The 18,841-nt window shown below is 43.4% G+C and overlaps 1 protein-coding gene across 1 annotated transcript in view; it reads right to left on the reverse strand.

Annotated features, from left to right (window-relative positions):
• LOC147106481 (dihydrofolate reductase) overlaps positions 1–9,756 on the reverse strand; it is a 31,708-nt gene extending 21,952 nt beyond the window's left edge. Inside the window, exon 1 of the mRNA XM_086009707.1 lies at positions 9,519–9,756. Within this exon, the coding sequence (XP_085865833.1) occupies positions 9,519–9,604 (86 nt within the window). The 5' untranslated portion in view covers positions 9,605–9,756. The remainder of the gene's footprint in view (positions 1–9,518) is intronic.
• Positions 9,757–18,841: the final 9,085 nt, after the last annotated feature.

Here is an 18,841-nt window from a genome sequence, read left to right on the forward strand (position 1 = left end):
ATCCAAAGAGGAGTCATATAAAGTTGCCAGAAAAAGTAGCAAGCCTGAGGCTTGAGAGCAGTTTAGAGTTCAGCAAAAAACGACCAAGAGATTGATTAAGAGGGGAAGAATAGAGTATGAGCGTAAACTTGCAAGGAAGAGGATTGTAAAAGCTTCTACAAGTATGTAAAAATAAAAAGATTAGTGAAGACAAATGTAGGTCCCTTACAGTCAGAAATGGGAGAATTTATAATGGGGAACAAGGAAATGGCTGAGCAATTAAACAAATACTTTGGTTCTGTCTTCACGAAAAAGGACACAAATAACTTCCCAGAAACGCTCGGGAACCAAGGGTCTAGTGAGAAGGAGGAATTAAAGGAAATTAGTATTAATAAAAAATAGTGCTGGAGAAATTAATGGGACTGAAAGCTGATAAATCCCATGGGCCTGATAATCTGCATCCCAGAGAACTAAAAGAGGTAGCCATGGAAATAGTGGATGCATTGGTTGTCATCTTCCAAAATTCTATAGATTATGGAACAGTTCCTGCAGATTGGAGGGTGGCAAATGTAACCCCACTATTTAAAATAGGAGGGAGAGAAAACAGGGAACTACAGACCGGTCAGCCTAACATCAGTAGTATGGAAAATGCTAGAGTCTATTATAAAGGATGTGATAACAGGACACTTAGAAAATATCAATGGGATTAGACAAAGTCAACATGGATTTATGAAAGGGAATTTGTGTTTGACAACCTATTGGAGTCTTTTGAGGATGTAACTGGTAGAATAGATAAGGGAGAACCACTGGATGTGGTGTATTTGGATTTTCAGAAGGTCTTTGATAAAGTCCCACATAAGAGGTTAGTGTGCAAAATTAAAGCACATGGGATTGGGGGTAATATACTGGCATGGATTGAAAATTGGTTAACAGACAGGAAACAGAGAGTAGGAATAAATGGGTCTTTTTTGGGGTGGCAGGCAGTGACTAGTGGAGTACCGCAGGGATCAGTGCTTGGGCCCCAGCTATTCACAATATATATCGATGATTGGATGAGTAAACCAAATTTCCTAGAGAGCAAATAATAAAAATGACAACAGAGAAGGTCATAGACTTAGGTAGCAGTGGGGAAATTAAAAACCAGAGCGTGTCAGGAAGGGGCAGAAGGTATGGAGTAAAAGGTAAAGTAATAAAAAGGGCAAAAGCAGGAACTAAGTGTCACAAAACATCTTTGAAAGTTCTCTATCTGAATGCATGCAGCATTCGTAACAAAATAGACGAGCTAATGGCACAAATAACTACATATGGGTATGATCTTGTGGCCATTACAGAAACATGGCTGCAGGGTGACAATGCCTGGGAATTAAACATACCAGGTTATTTAATGATCAGGAAGGACAGGCAGGAAGGAAGGGGAGGCGGGGTGGCTATGTTAATAAAGGAAAGAATCACTGTAATACAGAGAAATGATATTGGGTCAAAAGATCAGGATAATGAAACAGTTTGGGTGGAGGTAAGGAATAATAAGGGGAAAAAAACACTAGTGGGCGTAGTCTATAGGCCTCTGAACAGTTGCAACTCTGTTGGACGGAGTATTAATCAGGAAATAGTTGAGGCTTGTAATAAGGGAACATCTATAATTATGGGGGATTTTAATTATCATATTAACTGGACAAATCAAATTGGGCAGAGCAGCCTTGAGGATGAGTTCATTGAGTGTATTAGGGATGGGTTTCTTGAGCAGTATGTAACTGAACCGACCAGGGGGCAAGCAACCTTAGATTTGGTCCTGTGTAATGAGACAGGATTAATTAAAAATGTCCTAGTAAAGGATCCCCTTGGAATGAGTGACCATAACATGGTTGAGTTCCATATTCAATTAGAGGGTGAGTAGGTTGGATCTCAAACAAGCGTGCTGAGCTTGAATAAAGGAGACTATGAAGGTATGAGAGCGGAATTAATTAGAGTGGACTGGGAAAATAGATTAAAGGGTAAGACGGTACATGACCAGTGGTGTACATTTAAGGCGTTATTTTACAACTTCCAAAAAAAATATATTCCACTGAGGAAAAAAGGGTGTAAAAGAAAAGATAGCCATCCGTGGCTAAGTAAAGTAATTAAGGATAGTATCCGACTAAAAACAAGGGCATATAAGGTAGCCAAATCTAGTGGGAGGATGGAAGATTGGGAAGTCTTTAAAAGACAGCAAAAAACAACTAAAAGATTGATTAAGAAAGGGAAGATAGATTATGAAAGTAAATTAGCAAAAAATATAAAAACAGACAGTAAAAGTTTCTATAGTTATATAAAAAGAAAAAGGGTGGCTAAAGTAAATGTTGGTCCCTTAGAGGATGAGACCGGGAAATTAATGGTGGGAAACATGGAGATGGCAAAAACACTGAACAATTATTTTGTATCAGTCTTTACAGTAGAGGACACTAAGAATATCCCAACACTGGACAAACAGGGGGCTCTAGGGGGGGAGGAACTAAATACGATTAAAATCACTAAGGAAGTGGTACTTGGTAAAATAATGGGACTCAAGGCGGATAAATCCCCTGGACCTGATGGCTTGCATCCTAGGGTCTTGAGGGAAGTAGCGGTAGGGATTGTGGATGCATTGGTAATAATTTTCCAAAACTCACTGGACTCAGCAAAGGTCCCGGCAGATTGGAAAACTGCTAATGTAACACCCTTATTTAAAAAGGGTAGTAGGCAGAAGGCTGGAAACTATAGACCTGTTAGCCTAACATCTGTAGTTGGTAAAATGTTAGAGTCCATTATTAAGGAGACAGTAACAGGACATTTGGATAAACATAATTTAATAGGACAAACTCAGCATGGTTTCATGAAGGGGAAGTCATGTTTGACAAATTTGCTTGAGTTTTTTGAGGAAGTAACATACAGGGTGGATAAAGGGGAACCAGTGGATGTAGTGTATTTAGACTTCCAAAAGGCATTTGACAAGGTGCCACACAAAAGATTATTGCTCAAGATAAAAAATCACGGCATTGGGGGTAATATTCTGGCGTGGGTGGTGGATTGGCTCTCTAACAGAAAGCAGAGAGTTGGGATAAATGGTTCGTTCTCAGATTGGCAACCAGTAACTAGTGGTGTTCCGCAGGGGTCAGTGCTGGGTCCCCAACTCTTTACAATCTATATTAACGATTTGGAGGAGGGGACCGAGTGTAACATATCAAAGTTTGCAGATGATACTAAGATGGGACGGAAAGTAGTGAGTGAGGAGGACATAAAAAACCTGCAAAGGGACATAGACAGGCTAAGTAAGTGGGCAGAGATTTGGCAGATGGAATACAATACTGGAAAGTGTGAGGTTATGCACTTTGGCAGGAAAAATCATAGAGCAAGTTATTATCTTAATGGCAAGAAACTGGAAAGTACTGTAGTACAAAGGGATCTGGGGGTCCTGGTGCACGAAACTCAAAAAGTTAGTATGCAGGTGCAGCAAGTGATTAAGAAGGCCAATGGAATGTTGGCTTTTATTGCTAGGGGGATGGAATATAAAAACAGGGAGGTATTGCTGCAGTTGTACAAGGTATTGGTGAGACCGCACCTGGAATACTGCATACAGTTTTGGTGTCCATACTTAAGAAAAGACATACTTGCTCTCGAGTCAGTACAAAGAAGGTTCACTCGGTTAATCCCGGGGATGAAGGGGTGGTCATATGAGGAGAGGTTGAGTAGATTGGGACTCTACTCATTGGAGTTCAGAAGAATGAGAGGCGATCTTATTGAAACATATAAGATTGTGAAGGGGCTTGATCAGGTGGATGCGGTGAGGATGTTCCCAATGATGGGTGAAACTAGAACTAGGGGGCATAATCTTAAAATAAGGGGCTGCTCATTCAAAACTGAGATGAGGAGAAACTTCTTCACTCAGAGGGTGGTAGGTTTGTGGAATTTGCTGCCCCAGAAAGCTGTGGAAGCTACATCATTAAATAAATTTAAAACAGAAATAGATAGTTTCCTAGAAGTAAAGGGAATTAAGGGTTACGGGGAGCGGGCAGGAAATTGGACATGAATCTAGGTTCGGAATGGTCATGGCCCTGTGGGTAGTGGAGTGGGCCCAGGGGCCGTGTAGCCTTGTTCTGCTCCTACTGTGTTCTAATTCTGTGTTAGATTTCAGGAGATGGTTTTATTCCTGTTCCTGGCTGGGGTGGAGATCGCCTTTACAGAAGGTAAGTACTGTAGAAAATATAGGGACAGAGTGATCTCCTGGAAGAATTTCGATCGCCTAGATGGGTCGGAGAGGAATTTCCCAGATTTTTTTCTCCCAAATTGGCCATTGGGTCTTTATCTGGTTTTTCGCCTCTCCCGGGAGATCACATGGGTTCAGGTGGATGCAGAGTGATAGAAGATTTGAGGTTAGGATCAGATCAGCCATGATCTTATTGAATGGTGGAGCAGGCTCGAGGGGCCGATTGGTCTACTCCTGCTCCTATTTCTTATGTTCTTATGTTCTTATGTTCTGTTGGACGGAGTATCAATCAAGAAATAGTTGAGGCTTGTAATAAGGGAACATCTATAATTATGGGGGATTTTAACTATCATATTAATTGGACAAATCAAATTGGGCAGGGCTGCCTTGAGGATGAGTTCATTGAGTGTATTAGGGATGGGTTTCTTGAGCAGTATGTAACTAAACGACCAGGGGGCAAGCAACCTTAGATCTGGTCCTGCGTAACGAGACAGGATTAATTAAAAATGTCCTAGTAAAGGATCCCCTTGGAATGAGTGACCATAACATGGTTGAATTCCATATTCAATTAGAGGGTGAGAAGGTTGGATCTCAAACAAGCGTGCTAAGCTTGAATAAAGGAGACTATGAAGGTATGAGAGTGGAATTGAGTAGAGTGGATTGGGAAAATAGATTAAAGGGTAAGACGGTACATGATCAGTGGTGTACATTTAAGGAGTTATTTTACAACTTCCAAAAAATATATATTCCACTGAGAAAAGAGTGTAAAAGAACAGACAGCCACCCGTGGCTAAGTAAAGAAATTAAGGATAGTATTCGACTAAAAACAAGGGCATATAAGGTAGCCAAATCTAGTGGGAGGATAGATGATTGGGAAAACTTTAAAAGACAGCAAAAAATAACAAAAAGATTGATTAAGAAAGGGAAGATAGATTATGAAAGTAAATTAGCAAAAAATATAAAAACAGATAGTAAGAGCTTTTATAGTTATATAAAAAGAAAAAGGGTGGCTATAGTAAATGTTGGTCCCTTAGAGGATGAGACCAGGAAATTAATGGTGGGAAATATGGAGATGGCAAAAACACTGAATGAATATTTTATATCAGTCTTTACAGTAGAAGACACTAAGAATATTCCAACACTGGACAAACAGGGGGCTAAAGGGGGGGAGGAGCTAAACACGATCAAAATCACTAAGGAAGTGGTACTCGGTAAAATAATGGGACTCAAGGCAGATAAATCACCTGGACCTGATGGCTTACATCCTAGGGTCTTGAGGGAAGTGGCGGTAGGGATTGTGGATGCATTGGTAATAATTTTCCAAAACTCCCTGGACTCGGCAAAGGTCCCGGCAGACTGGAAAACTGCTAATGTAACACCCTTATTTAAAAAGGGCAGTAGACAGAAGGCTGGAAACTATAGACCGGTTAGCCTAACATCTGTGGTAGGTAAAATTTTAGAGTCCATTATTAAGGAGACAGTAACAGGACATTTGGATAATCATAATTTAATAGGACAAAGTCAGCATGGTTTTATGAAGGGGAAGTCATGTTTGACAAATTTGCTGGAGTTCTTTGAGGAAGTAACATATAGGGTGGATAAAGGGGAACCAGTGGACGTAGTGTATTTAGACTTCCAAAAGGCATTTGACAAGGTGCCACACAAAAGATTATTGCTTAAGATAAAAAATCACGGGATTGGGGGTAATATTCTGGCATGGATAGAGGATTGGCTATCTAACAGAAGGCAGAGAGTTGGGATAAATGGTTCATTCTCAGACTGGCAATCAGTAACTAGTGGTGTTCCACAGGGGTCAGTGCTGGGTCCCCAACTCTTTACAATCTATATTAACGATTTGGAGGAGGGGACCGAGTGTAACATATCAAAGTTTGCAGGTGATACTAAGATGGGAGGGAAAGTAGTGAGTGAGGAGGACATAAAAAACCTGCAAGGGGACATAGACAGGCTAAGTAAGTGGGCAGAGATTTGGCAGATGGAATACAATACTGGAAAGTGTGAGGTTATGCACTTTGGCAGGAAAAATCGTAGAGCAAGTTATTATCTTAATGGCAAGAAACTGGAAAGTACTGAAGTACAAAGGGATCTGGGGGTCCTGGTGCACGAAACTCAAAAGGTTAGTATGCAGGTGCAGCAAGTGATTAAGAAGGCCAATGGAATGTTGGCTTTCATTGCTAGGGGGATAGAATATAAAAATAGGGAGGTATTGCTTCAGTTGTACAAGGTATTGGTGAGACAGCACCTGGAATACTGCGTACAGTTTTGGTGTCCATGCTTAAGAAAGGACATACTTGCTCTCGAGTCAGTACAAAGAAGGTTCACTCGGTTAATCCCAGGGATGAGGGGATGGACATATGAGGAGAGGTTGAGTAGATTGGGACTCTACTCATTGGAGTTCAGAAGAATGAGAGGCGATCTTATTGAAACATATAAGATTGTGAAGGGGTTGGATCGGGTGGGTGCGGGGAGGATGTTCCCGATGATGGGTGAAACTAGAACTAGGGGGCACAGTCTTAGAACAAGGGGCTGCTCTTTCAAAACTGAGATGAGGAGGAACTACTTCACTCAGAGGGTGGTAGGTCCATGGAATATGCTGCCCCAAAAAGCTGTAGAAGCTACATCATTACATAAATTTAAAACAGAAATAGACAGTTTCCTAGAAGTAAAGGGAATTAAGGGTTACGGGGAGCGGGCAGGAATTTGGACATGAGTCTAGGTTCGGATCGGTCATGGCCCTGTGGGTAGCAGAGCGGGCCCAGGGGCCGTGTAGCCTGATCCTGCTCCTATTTCGTGTGTCTAATTCTGTTAGATTCAGGAGATGGTTCTGTGATAGTGGATTGGTGGTTAGGATCAGATCAGCCATGATGTTATTGAATGGCGGAGCAGGCTCGAGGGGCCGATTGGCCTACTCCTGCTCCTATTTCTTATGTTCTTATGTTCTTATGTATATTTCTAAGTTTGCTGATGACACAAAACTAGGTGGGATTGCGAATTGTGAGGAGGATGCAAAGAGGCTTCAAGGCGATTTAGACAAGTTGAGTGAGTGGGCAAATACATGGCAGATGCAGTATAACGTGGATAAATGTCATAGAGTCATAGAGTCATAGAGTTTTTACAGCACAGAAAGAGGCCCTTCGGCCCATCGTGTCTGCGCCGCCCATCCATCCCTGTGAAGTTATCCACTTCGGTAGGAAAAACAGAAAGGCAGAGTATTATTGAAATGGTGATAGATTGGGGAATGTTGATGTACAGAGGGATCTGGGTGTCCTTGTACACCAGTCACTGAAAGCAAACATGCAGTTGCAGCAAGCAGTTAGGAAGGCAAATGGTATGTTGGCCTTCATTGCAAGACGATTTGAGTACAGGAGCAAGGATGTCTTACTACAGTTATACAGGGCCTTGGTGAGACCACACCTGGAGTACTGTGTGCAGTTTTGGTCTCCTTACCTAAGAAAGGATATACTTGCCATAGAGGGAGTGCAGCGAAGGTTCACCAGATTGATTCCTGGGATGGCAGGACTGTCATAACAGGAGAGATTGGGTCCACTAGGCCTGTATTCACTAGAGTTTAGAAGAATGAGATGGGATCTCTTTGAAATGTATAAAATTCTGACAGGGCTAGACAGACTGGATGCAGGGAGGATGTTTCCCCTGGCTGGGGGACCTAGAACGAGGGGTCACAGTCTCAGGATACGGGGTAGGACATTTAGGACTGAGATGAGGAGAAATTTCTTCACTCAGAGGGTGGTGAACCTGTGGAATTCTCTACCACAGAAGGCTGTGGAGGCCAAGTCACTGAATATATTTAAGAATGAGATAGATAGATTTCTAGACACAAAAGGCATCAAGGGGTATGGGGAGAGAGCGGGAATATGGTGTTGCGATAGAGGATCAGCCATGATCATATTGAATGGCGGAGCAGGCTCGAAGGGCCGAATGGCCGACTCCTGCTCCTATTTTTCTATGTTTCTGTGGGCAGAAGTTGGGCAAATAGCGCAACTCTCCGCCCGCGAGCCCCTTCTCCCGGGGATGTGGATCTGTCAGGAAGATTAATATAATAGCAAAATACTGCAGATGCTGGAAATCTGAAAAAACAACAGAAAATGCTGGAAATACTCAGCAGGCCAGGCAGCATCCGTGGAGAGAGAAACAGAGTTAACGTTTCAGGTCTGGGACCCTTCATCAGAACTGGAAAAAGCTGGAGATGTAACGGATATTAAGCAGGTGCAGAGACGGCGGGGGGGGGGGGTGGTTTAGGAGGTGAGGAAGGAATTGAAAGAACATCCTGTGAAAATGTTGTAAATGGGAATGGCAAAATCATACTGCATGAAAATCACTCCCACTCTGATCTCTCTGTCCCCGGCCTATTACATTGTTCTAATGAAGCTCAACGTAAGCTCGAGGAACAGCACCTCATCTTTCGATTGGGCACTTTACAGCCTGCCGGACTCAACACTGAGTTCAACAATTTCAGATAATAATCCCTGCCCTCATTTTTCATGCAGTATGATTTTGCCATTCCCATTTGCAACATTTTCACAGCATGTTCTTTCAATTCCTTCCTCACCTCCTAAACGCCCCCCCCCCCCCCCCCGCCGTCTCTGCACCTGCTTAATATCTGTTACATCTCCAGCTTTTTCCAGTTCTGATGAAGGGTCCCAGACCTGAAACGTTAACTCTGTTTCTCTCTCCACGGATGCTGCCTGGCCTGCTGAGTGTTTCCAGCATTTTCTTGTTGTTATGTCAGGAAGATTGTTGACCGATCACAAGTTCTGGGTTTTCGCGCCTAAACCGGGAACTTGCGCGGCCCCTGGGGCACGGGTGCACCTCGGACACACCCGTGAGGGTCACAAATTACAGACCAATGTTTCAGGTCGATGACCTTTCACCAGAACTGGAAAAAGTCAGAGATGTAACAGGTTTTAAGGAGAAGCGAGACATTTTAACATATTTTACACTAATTGTTAGCCCAGGAAAGTAGAATTAAAAGTTTTTCTTGGGTTAAAACTTATATCGTTTGATAACATGAACTAAAGGTGAACAATCATCACCCAACAGAACATTAAACTCAGCAGGGCAGCAAGGAATCAGCTCATCCTCTGAGATTTCACCTCAGGAGGCTCACCACTCGCTTATATCCCGAGAACACAACATCACTGTGAGTCACTGTGACACATCATTCTCAGACATTCCCACCCTATCCGCAGACTCCAAAAGCTGAAAAACAGCTTCGTCGAACTAACTGAAAATAAACTGAACACTGTAACCCGCGGCTGCTGCCGGAGCAGTCAGTAATACTCACGGCAGCTCCCAGGGCAACGCTCCACATTTACCAATCCCCATGTCCCCGTCCACTGCCGCGATCACACGCAGGGGTTTGTGATCCATTTCACTCCCATACACCGAGACTGCGACAGGGAGCTGGAGCTGAGAGAGACTGGCTGTACTGATCACCTACCCCCGGGTCTGAACTCCAGGCTCAGGACACCAGAGAGAGAGAGAGAGACTGCATTAACTGTTTAACTACAGGATCGGGAGTGGGAGAGACGGCATTAACTGTTTAATTACAGGATCCGGAGAGAGAGAGAGAGAGACTGCATTAACTGTTTAATTACAGGATCGGGAGAGAGAGAGACTGCATTAACTGATTAATTACAGGATCCGGAGAGAGAGAGAGAGACTGCATTAACTGTTTAATTACAGGATCCGGAGAGAGAGAGAGAGAGACTGCATTAACTGTTTAATTACAGGATCCGGAGAGAGAGAGAGAGACTGCATTAACTGATTAATTACAGGATCCGGAGAGAGAGAGAGAGACTGCATTAACTGTTTAATTACAGGATCCGGAGAGAGAGAGAGACTGCATTAACTGTTTAACTACAGGATCCGGAGAGAGAGAGAGAGACTGCATTAACTGTTTAATTACAGGATCCGGAGAGAGAGAGAGAGAGACTGCATTAACTGTTTAATTACAGGATCCGGAGAGAGAGAGAGACTGCATTAACTGTTTAATTACAGGATCCGGAGAGAGAGAGAGAGAGAGAGAGAGACTGCATTAACTGTTTAACTCCAGAATCGGGAGAGAGAGAGACTGCATTAACTGTTTAATTACAGGATCCGGAGAGAGAGAGAGACTGCATTAACTGTTTAATTACAGGATCCGGAGAGAGAGAGAGACTGCATTAACTGTTTTAATTACAGGACCGGGAGAGAGAGAGAGACTGCATTAACTGATTAATTACAGGATCCGGAGAGAGAGAGAGAGACTGCATTAACTGTTTAATTACAGGATCCGGAGAGAGAGAGAGACTGCATTAACTGTTTAATTATAGGATCCGGAGAGAGAGAGACTGCATTAACTGTTTAATTACAGGATCCGGAGAGAGAGAGAGACTGCATTAACTGTTTAATTACAGGATCCGGAGAGAGAGAGAGAGACTGCATTAACTGTTTAATTACAGGATCCGGAGAGAGAGCGAGACTGCATTAACTGTTTAATTACAGGATCCGGAGAGAGAGAGAGAGACTGCATTAACTGTTTAATTACAGGATCCGGAGAGAGAGAGAGACTGCATTAACTGTTTAATTACAGGATCCGGAGAGAGAGAGAGAGACTGCATTAACTGTTTAATTATAGGATCCGGAGAGAGAGAGACTGCATTAACTGTTTAATTACAGGATCCGGAGAGAGAGAGAGACTGCATTAACTGTTTAATTACAGGATCCGGAGAGAGAGAGAGAGACTGCATTAACTGTTTAATTACAGGATCCGGAGAGAGAGCGAGACTGCATTAACTGTTTAATTACAGGATCCGGAGAGAGAGAGAGACTGCATTAACTGTTTAATTACAGGATCCGGAGAGAGAGAGAGACTGCATTAACTGTTTAATTACAGGATCCGGAGAGAGAGAGAGAGACTGCATTAACTGTTTAATTACAGGATCCGGAGAGAGAGAGAGACTGCATTAACTGTTTAATTACAGGATCCGGAGAGAGAGAGAGACTGCATTAACTGTTTAATTACAGGATCCGGAGAGAGAGAGAGACTGCATTAACTGTTTAATTACAGGATCCGGAGAGAGAGAGAGACTGCATTAACTGTTTAATTACAGGATCCGGAGAGAGAGAGAGACTGCATTAACTGTTTAATTACAGGATCCGGAGAGGGAGAGAGACTGCATTAACTGTTTAATTACAGGATCGGGAGAGAGAGAGGGACTGCATTAACTGTTTAATTACAGGACCGGGAGAGAGAGAGAGAGAGAGACTGCATTAACTGTTTAACTACAGGATCGGGAGAGAGAGAGAGAGAGACTGCACTAACTGTTTAACTACAGGATCGGGAGAGAGAGAGAGAGAGAGACTGCATTAACTGTTTAATTACAGGACCGGAAGAGAGAGAGAGGGAGAGACTGCATTACCTGTTTAACTACAGGATCGGGAGAGAGAGGGAGAGAGAGAGAGAGACTGCATTAACTGTTTAATTACAGGATCGGGAGAGAGAGAGAGAGAGAGACTGCATTAACTGTTTAATTACAGGATCCGGAGAGAGAGGGAGAGAGAGAGAGAGACTGCATTAACTGTTTAATTACAGGGTCGGGAGAGAGAGAGGGACTGCATTAACTGTTTAATTACAGGACTGAGAGAGAGAGAGAGAGAGAGACTGCATTAACTGTTTAACTACAGGATCCGGAGAGAGAGAGAGAGAGAGACTGCATTAACTGTTTAATTACAGGATCCGGAGAGAGAGAGAGAGAGAGACTGCATTAACTGTTTAATTACAGGACAGGGAGAGGGAGAGAGGGACTGCATTAACTGTTTAATTACAGGACTGAGAGAGAGAGAGAGAGAGAGAGACTGCATTAACTGTTTAATTACAGGATCCGGAGAGAGAGAGAGAGAGAGACTGCATTAACTGTTTAATTACAGGACAGGGAGAGGGAGAGAGGGACTGCATTAACTGTTTAACTACAGGACCGGGAGAGAGAGAGAGAGAGAGAGAGAGGGGCTGCATTAACTGTTTAACTACAGGACCGGGAGAGAGAGAGAGAGAGACTGCATTAACTGTTTAATTACAGGATCCGGAGAAAGAGGGAGAGAGAGAGAGAGACTGCATTAACTGTTTAATTACAGGGTCGGGAGAGAGAGAGGGACTGCATTAACTGTTTAATTACAGGACTGAGAGAGAGAGAGAGAGAGAGAGACTGCATTAACTGTTTAACTACAGGATCCGGAGAGAGAGAGAGAGAGAGACTGCATTAACTGTTTAATTACAGGATCCGGAGAGAGAGAGAGAGAGAGACTGCATTAACTGTTTAATTACAGGACAGGGAGAGGGAGAGAGGGACTGCATTAACTGTTTAATTACAGGATCCGGAGAGAGAGAGAGAGAGAGACTGCATTAACTGTTTAATTACAGGACAGGGAGAGAGAGAGAGAGACTGCATTAACTGTTTAATTACAGGACTGAGAGAGAGAGAGAGAGAGAGAGACTGCATTAACTGTTTAATTACAGGATCCGGAGAGAGAGAGAGAGAGAGACTGCATTAACTGTTTAATTACAGGACAGGGAGAGGGAGAGAGAGACTGCATTAACTGTTTAATTACAGGATCCGGAGAGAGAGAGAGAGAGAGACTGCATTAACTGTTTAATTACAGGACAGGGAGAGAGAGAGAGAGACTGCATTAACTGTTTAATTACAGGACTGAGAGAGAGAGAGAGAGAGAGAGACTGCATTAACTGTTTAACTACAGGATCCGGAGAGAGAGAGAGAGAGAGACTGCATTAACTGTTTAATTACAGGATCCGGAGAGAGAGAGAGAGAGAGACTGCATTAACTGTTTAATTACAGGACAGGGAGAGGGAGAGAGGGACTGCATTAACTGTTTAACTACAGGACCGGGAGAGAGAGAGAGAGGGGCTGCATTAACTGTTTAACTACAGGACCGGGAGAGAGAGAGAGAGAGAGACTGCATTAACTGTTTAATTACAGGATCCGGAGAGAGAGGGAGAGAGAGAGAGAGACTGCATTAACTGTTTAATTACAGGGTCGGGAGAGAGAGAGGGACTGCATTAACTGTTTAATTACAGGACCGAGAGAGAGAGAGAGAGAGACTGCATTAACTGTTTAATTATAGGACAGGGAGAGAGAGAGAGAGACTGCATTAACTGATTAGTTACAGGATCCGGAGAGAGAGAGAGACTGCATTAACTGTTTAATTACAGGATCCGGAGAGAGAGAGAGACTGCATTAACTGTTTAATTACAGGATCCGGAGAGAGAGAGAGAGACTGCATTAACTGTTTAATTACAGGATCCGGAGAGAGAGAGAGACTGCATTAACTGTTTAATTACAGGATCCGGAGAGAGAGAGAGACTGCATTAACTGTTTAATTACAGGATCCGGAGAGAGAGAGAGACTGCATTAACTGTTTAATTACAGGATCCGGAGAGAGAGAGAGACTGCATTAACTGTTTAATTACAGGATCGGGAGAGAGAGAGGGACTGCATTGACTGTTTAATTACAGGACCGGGAGAGAGAGAGAGAGAGAGAGAGAGACTGCATTAACTGTTTAATTACAGGATCCGGAGAGAGAGAGAGAGAGACTGCATTAACTGTTTAACTACAGGATCGGGAGAGAGAGAGAGAGAGAGACTGCACTAACTGTTTAACTACAGGATCGGGAGAGAGAGAGACTGCATTAACTGTTTAATTACAGGACCGGAAGAGAGAGAGAGGGAGAGACTGCATTACCTGTTTAACTACAGGATCGGGAGAGAGAGGGAGAGAGAGAGAGAGACTGCATTAACTGTTTAATTACAGGATCGGGAGAGAGAGAGAGACTGCTTTTACTACAGGATCGGGAGAGGGAGAGAGGGACTGCATTAACTGTTTAACTACAGGACCGGGAGAGAGAGAGAGAGAGAGAGAGAGAGAGACTGCATTAACTGTTTAATTACAGGATCCGGAGAGAGAGGGAGAGAGAGAGACTGCATTAACTGTTTAATTACAGGATCCGGAGAGAGAGAGAGAGAGAGACTGCATTAACTGTTTAATTACAGGATCCGGAGAGAGAGCGAGAGAGAGAGACTGCATTAACTGTTTAATTACAGGACCGGGAGAGAGAGAGAGAGACTGCATTAACTGATTAATTACAGGATCCGGAGAGAGAGAGAGAGACTGCATTAACTGTTTAATTACAGGATCCGGAGAGAGAGAGAGGCTGCATTAACTGTTCAATTATAGGATCGGGAGAGAGAGAGGGACTGCATTAACTGTTTAATTACAGGACTGGGAGAGAGAGAGAGACTGCATTAACTGTTTAATTACAGGATCCGGAGAGAGAGCGAGACTGCATTAACTGTTTAATTACAGGATCCGGAGAGAGAGACAGACTGCATTAACTGTTTAATTACAGGATCCGGAGAGAGAGAGAGACTGCATTAACTGTTTAATTACAGGATCCAGAGAGAGAGAGAGACTGCATTAACTGTTTAATTACAGGATCCGGAGAGAGAGATAGACTGCATTAACTGTTTAATTACAGGATCCGGAGAGAGAGAGAGACTGCATTAACTGTTTCATTACAGGATCCGGAGAGAGAGAGAGACTGCATTAACTGTTTAATTACAGGATCGGGAGAGAGAGAGAGGGACTGCATTAACTGTTTAATTACAGGACCGGGAGAGAGAGAGAGGGAGACTGCATTAACTGTTTAATTACAGGATCCGGAGAGAGAGAGAGAGAGACTGCATTAACTGTTTAACTACAGGATCGGGAGAGAGAGAGAGAGAGACTGCACTAACTGTTTAACTACAGGATCGGGAAAGAGAGAGAGAGAGACTGCATTAACTGTTTAATTACAGGACCGGAAGAGAGAGAGAGGGAGAGACTGCATTACCTGTTTAACTACAGGATTGGGAGAGAGAGAGAGAGAGACTGCATTAACTGTTTAATTACAGGATCCGGAGAGAGAGGGAGAGAGAGAGAGAGACTGCATTAACTGTTTAATTACAGGATCGGGAGAGAGAGAGAGACTGCATTAACTGTTTAACTACAGGATCGGGAGAGGGAGAGAGAGACTGCATTAACTGTTTAACTACAGGACCGGGAGAGAGAGAGAGTGAGAGAGGGACTGCATTAACTGTTTAACTACAGGACCGGGAGAGAGAGAGAGAGAGAGAGAGACTGCATTAACTGTTTAACTACAGGATCGGGAGAGAGAGAGAGAGACTGCATTAACTGTTTAACTACAGGACCGGGAGAGAGAGAGAGAGAGAGAGGGACTGCATTAACTGTTTGATTACAGGATCCGGAGAGAGAGAGAGAGAGAGAGAGAGAGACTGCATTAACTGTTTAACTACAGGATCGGGAGAGAGAGAGAGAGAGACTGCATTAACTGTTTAATTACAGGATCCGGAGAGAGAGAGAGAGAGAGAGAGAGACTGCATTAACTGTTTAACTACAGGAGAGAGAGAGAGAGACTGCATTAACTGATTAATTACAGGATCCGGAGAGAGAGAGAGAGAGAGAGACTGCATTAACTGTTTAACTACAGGATCGGGAGACAGAGAGAGAGACTGCATTAACTGTTTAATTACAGGATCCGGAGAGAGAGAGAGAGAGAGAGACTGCATTAACTGTTTAACTACAGGATCGGGAGAGAGAGAGAGACTGCATTAACTGTTTAACTACAGGATCGGGAGAGAGAGAGAGAGAGAGACTGCATTAACTGTTTAACTACAGGATCGGGAGAGAGAGAGAGAGCGAGAGACTGCATTAACTGTTTAACTACAGGATCAGGAGAGAGAGAGACTGCATTAACTGTTTAATTACAGGATCGGGAGAGAGAGAGAGAGAGAGACTGCATTAACTGTTTAACTACAGGATCGGGAGAGAGAGAGACTGCATTAACTGTTTAATTACAGGATCGGGAGAGAGAGAGAGAGACTGCATTAACTGTTTAACTACAGGATCGGGAGAGAGAGAGAGACTGCATTAACTGTTTAATTACAGGATCGGGAGAGAGAGAGACTGCATTAACTGTTTAACTACAGGATCAGGAGAGAGAGAGAGAGACTGCATTAACTGTTTAACTGCAGGATCGGGAGAGGGAGAGAGAGAGAGAGACTGCATTGACTGTTTAACTACAGGATCGGGAGAGAGAGAGAGAGAGAGAGACCGCATTAACTGTTTAACCACAGGATCGGGAGAGAGAGAGAGAGAGAGACTGCATTAACTGTTTAACTACAGGATCAGGAGAGAGAGAGACTGCATTAACTGTTTAATTACAGGATCGGGAGAGAGAGAGAGAGAGACTGCATTAACTGTTTAACTACAGGATCGGGAGAGAGAGAGACTGCATTAACTGTTTAATTACAGGATCGGGAGAGAGAGAGAGAGACTGCATTAACTGTTTAACTACAGGATCGGGAGAGAGAGAGAGAGAGACTGCATTAACTGTTTAATTACAGGATCGGGAGAGAGAGAGACTGCATTAACTGTTTAACTACAGGATCAGGAGAGAGAGAGAGAGACTGCATTAACTGTTTAACTGCAGGATCGGGAGAGGGAGAGAGAGAGAGAGACTGCATTAACTGTTTAACTACAGGATCAGGAGAGAGAGAGAGAGACTGCATTAACTGTTTAATTACAGGATCGGGAGAGAGAGAGAGAGAGACTGCATTAACTGTTTAACTACAGGATCGGGAGAGAGAGAGAGAGAGACCGCATTAACTGTTTAACCACAGGATCGGGAGAGAGAGAGAGAGAGAGACAGCATTAACTGTTTAACTACAGGATCGGGAGAGAGGGAGAGACTGCATTAACTGTTTAATTACAGGATCAGGAGAGAGAGAGACTGCATTAACTGTTTAATTACAGGATCGGGAGAGAGAGAGAGAGACTGCATTAACTGTTTAACTACAGGATCGGGAGAGAGAGAGACTGCATTAACTGTTTAATTACAGGATCGGGAGAGAGAGAGAGAGACTGCATTAACTGTTTAACTATAGGATCGGGAGAGAGAGAGAGAGAGAGAGAGAGACTGCATTAACTGTTTAATTATAGGATCGGGAGAGAGAGAGACTGCATTAACTGTTTAACTACAGGATCAGGAGAGAGAGAGAGAGACTGCATTAACTGTTTAATTACAGGATCGGGAGAGTGAGAGAGAGAGACTGCATTAACTGTTTAACTACAGGATCGGGAGAGAGAGAGAGAGAGAGAGGGACTGCATTAACTGTTTACCGACAGGATCGGGAGAGAGATAGAGAGAGACTGCATTAACTGTTTAACTACAGGATCGGGAGAGAGAGAGAGAGAGAGAGACTGCATTAACTGTTTAACTCCAGAATCGGGAGAGAGAGAGACTGCATTAACTGTTTAACTACAGGATCGGGAGAGAGAGAGAGAGAGAGAGACTGCATTAACTGTTTAACTACAGGATCGGGAGAGAGAGAGAGACTGCATTAACTGTTTAATTACAGGATCGGGAGAGAGAGAGAGAGAGACTGCATTAACTGTTTAACTACAGAATCGGGAGAGAGAGAGAGAGAGACTGCATTAACTGTTTAACTACAGAATCAGGAGAGAGAGAGAGAGAGACTGCATTAACTGTTTAACTACAGGATCGGGAGAGAGAGAGAGACTGCATTAACTGTTTAACTACAGGATCGGGAGAGAGAGAGAGACTGCATTAACTGTTTAATTACAGCATTGGGAGAGAGAGAGAGAGACTGCATTAACTGTTTAACTACAGGATCGGGAGAGAGAGAGACTGCATTAACTGTTTAATTACAGGATCGGGAGAGAGAGAGAGAGAGACTGCATTAACTGTTTAACTACAGGATCGGGAGAGAGAGAGAGAGAGAGACTGCATTAACTGTTTAATTACAGGATCGGGAGAGAGAGAGTGACTGCATTAACTGTTTAACTACAGGATCAGGAGAGAGAGAGAGAGGCTGCATTAACTGTTTAACTACGGGATCGGGAGAGGGAGAGAGAGAGAGAGAGACTGCATTAACTGTTTAACTACAGGATCAGGAGAGAGAGAGAGAGAGAGAGACTGCATTAACTGTTTAATTACAGGATCGGGAGAGAGAGAGAGAGACTGCATTAACTGTTTAACGACAGGATCGGGAGAGAGAGAGAGAGAGAGAGAGACTGCATTAACTGTTTAACTACAGGATCGGGAGAGAGAGAGAGAGAGACTGCATTAACTGTTTAACTACAGGATCGGGAGAGAGAGAGACTGCATTAACTGTTTAACTACAGGATCGGGAGAGAGAGAGAGAGACTGCATTAACTGTTTAACTACAGGATCGGGAGAGAGAGAGAGACTGCATTAACTGTTTAACTACAGGATCAGGAGAGAGAGAGACTGCATTAACTGTTTAATTACAGGATCGGGAGAGAGAGAGAGAGACTGCATTAACTGTTTTAACTACAGGATCGGGAGAGAGAGAGACTGCATTAACTGTTTAATTACAGGATCGGGAGAGAGAGAGAGAGAGACTGCATTAACTGTTTAATTACAGGATCGGGAGAGAGAGAGAGAGAGAGACTGCATTAACTGTTTAACTACAGGATCAGGAGAGAGAGAGAGAGACTGCATTAACTGTT

Source organism: Somniosus microcephalus, chromosome 16 (genome assembly GCF_052327205.1).
Source record: "Somniosus microcephalus isolate GS21.2 chromosome 16, FLI_Smic_1.0, whole genome shotgun sequence".
Taxonomy (NCBI): domain Eukaryota; kingdom Metazoa; phylum Chordata; class Chondrichthyes; order Squaliformes; family Somniosidae; genus Somniosus; species Somniosus microcephalus.